Source organism: Arctopsyche grandis, chromosome 5, assembly GCF_051622035.1.
Source record: "Arctopsyche grandis isolate Sample6627 chromosome 5, ASM5162203v2, whole genome shotgun sequence".
Taxonomy (NCBI): domain Eukaryota; kingdom Metazoa; phylum Arthropoda; class Insecta; order Trichoptera; family Hydropsychidae; genus Arctopsyche; species Arctopsyche grandis.
Genome location: NC_135359.1, coordinates 1,566,305 through 1,567,593, shown reverse-complemented (window position 1 = coordinate 1,567,593; position 1,289 = coordinate 1,566,305). Strand labels below are relative to the sequence as shown.

The 1,289-nt window shown below is 42.2% G+C and overlaps 1 protein-coding gene across 1 annotated transcript; it reads left to right on the top strand.

Moving 5' to 3' along the window:
- The first annotated feature begins 272 nt into the window (after nt 1–272).
- On the top strand, nt 273–1,001 carry LOC143911990 (achaete-scute complex protein T3-like). The gene has a single exon (XM_077431094.1). It carries the CDS (start codon nt 273–275, stop codon nt 999–1,001), a length of 729 nt encoding a protein of 242 aa, XP_077287220.1.
- Nucleotides 1,002–1,289: the final 288 nt, after the last annotated feature.

The window sequence follows — 1,289 nt, the reverse complement described above, 5'->3', positions numbered from 1 at the left end:
TGTTACGTCTCATACGAAGCGAGCTCTCGACTCGCCGGCTCTTTCAACCCGAACCGAACCAAAAAAAAAAAAAAAATACCTCGAGCACACCGGTCCCTTCGACCGAAGCATTTTTCTACAAAATATAGGGTCTGAACCGAGTAGGGCTCATTCCGGTTGCAGCCGCCGCGGAGCGTGCACCGGTAACAGAACGAACGCGTAACTCGAGTGCTACATACATACGATCGAAGAAGTCAAACAAGAAAAATAACACACACACACACACAAGTATCATGTTGAACGAAATTCACGTTTTACCCAACGGACAGAACAACTGTGTTATCGTGCCAAACGGATACCAACAGCAACAGAGCCATCATCCTGCGAAAGCAACCGACAAAAGAGCGATCCCCATAGCTCCAGCACCGGCCAAGATGAACCATCAACAACAGCCAGACCTGATGAGGTGCCGGAAGAAAGTCACCTACAAACAACCCTTCTCCGGATACCAATCGGCTTCCATCATCAGAAGAAACGCCAGGGAAAGGAACAGAGTCAAACAAGTCAACGACGGATTTGCAGCCCTCAGGAAACATCTACCACCAGCAGTGGTCGCAGCACTTTCATCAAATGCCGCAAGAGGCGGAAGTAAAAAGCTGAGCAAAGTAGACACACTCAAAATGGTCGTGGAATACATCAGATACCTCCAGCAAGTCTTGGACGAAAGTGATGAAAATTTGGAACTGTGCAGCGATGACAAAAATGAAAATCAAGAAAATAACGCATACTATGCGGCGACGACGAGTCAAGACATGCAAAGATTGGATCACGGTTATTTATTAGATCAAACTCCTCCTTGTTCGGAATCTTCAGCATCTCCAGCGCCGTCTTTTTCTTCAGAAGTCTCCTCCGGGATTTCCGGATACACCATGAACTGTTTTCCCATTGATAAATACGACGCACCTATCAATCCCATGGACGAAGAACTTCTCGACGTCATATCTTGGTGGCAACAGAAATAACATACAGGTAAATTTTTATATATTTTTTTATTAAAAGTAAATCACTTCTGGATCAAATGTATAATTTTGTTATTTTATCTTGTTACAGTTAAAATTTTATCGTTGTGCCATTGTGACGAGTGGAAGATGAGACGTCGTCGAGTCAATGCAATCACTATCAAAGTGGTTTATTCCTGTACAAAATAATGTTATTCGCTTGTTATCTAGTCAGTATTGTAAGTTATGAATCGATTCAATGTTTGATAGAACCATTTTTATATTTGTAAGTTTTAAGTTATTTTTTATTAT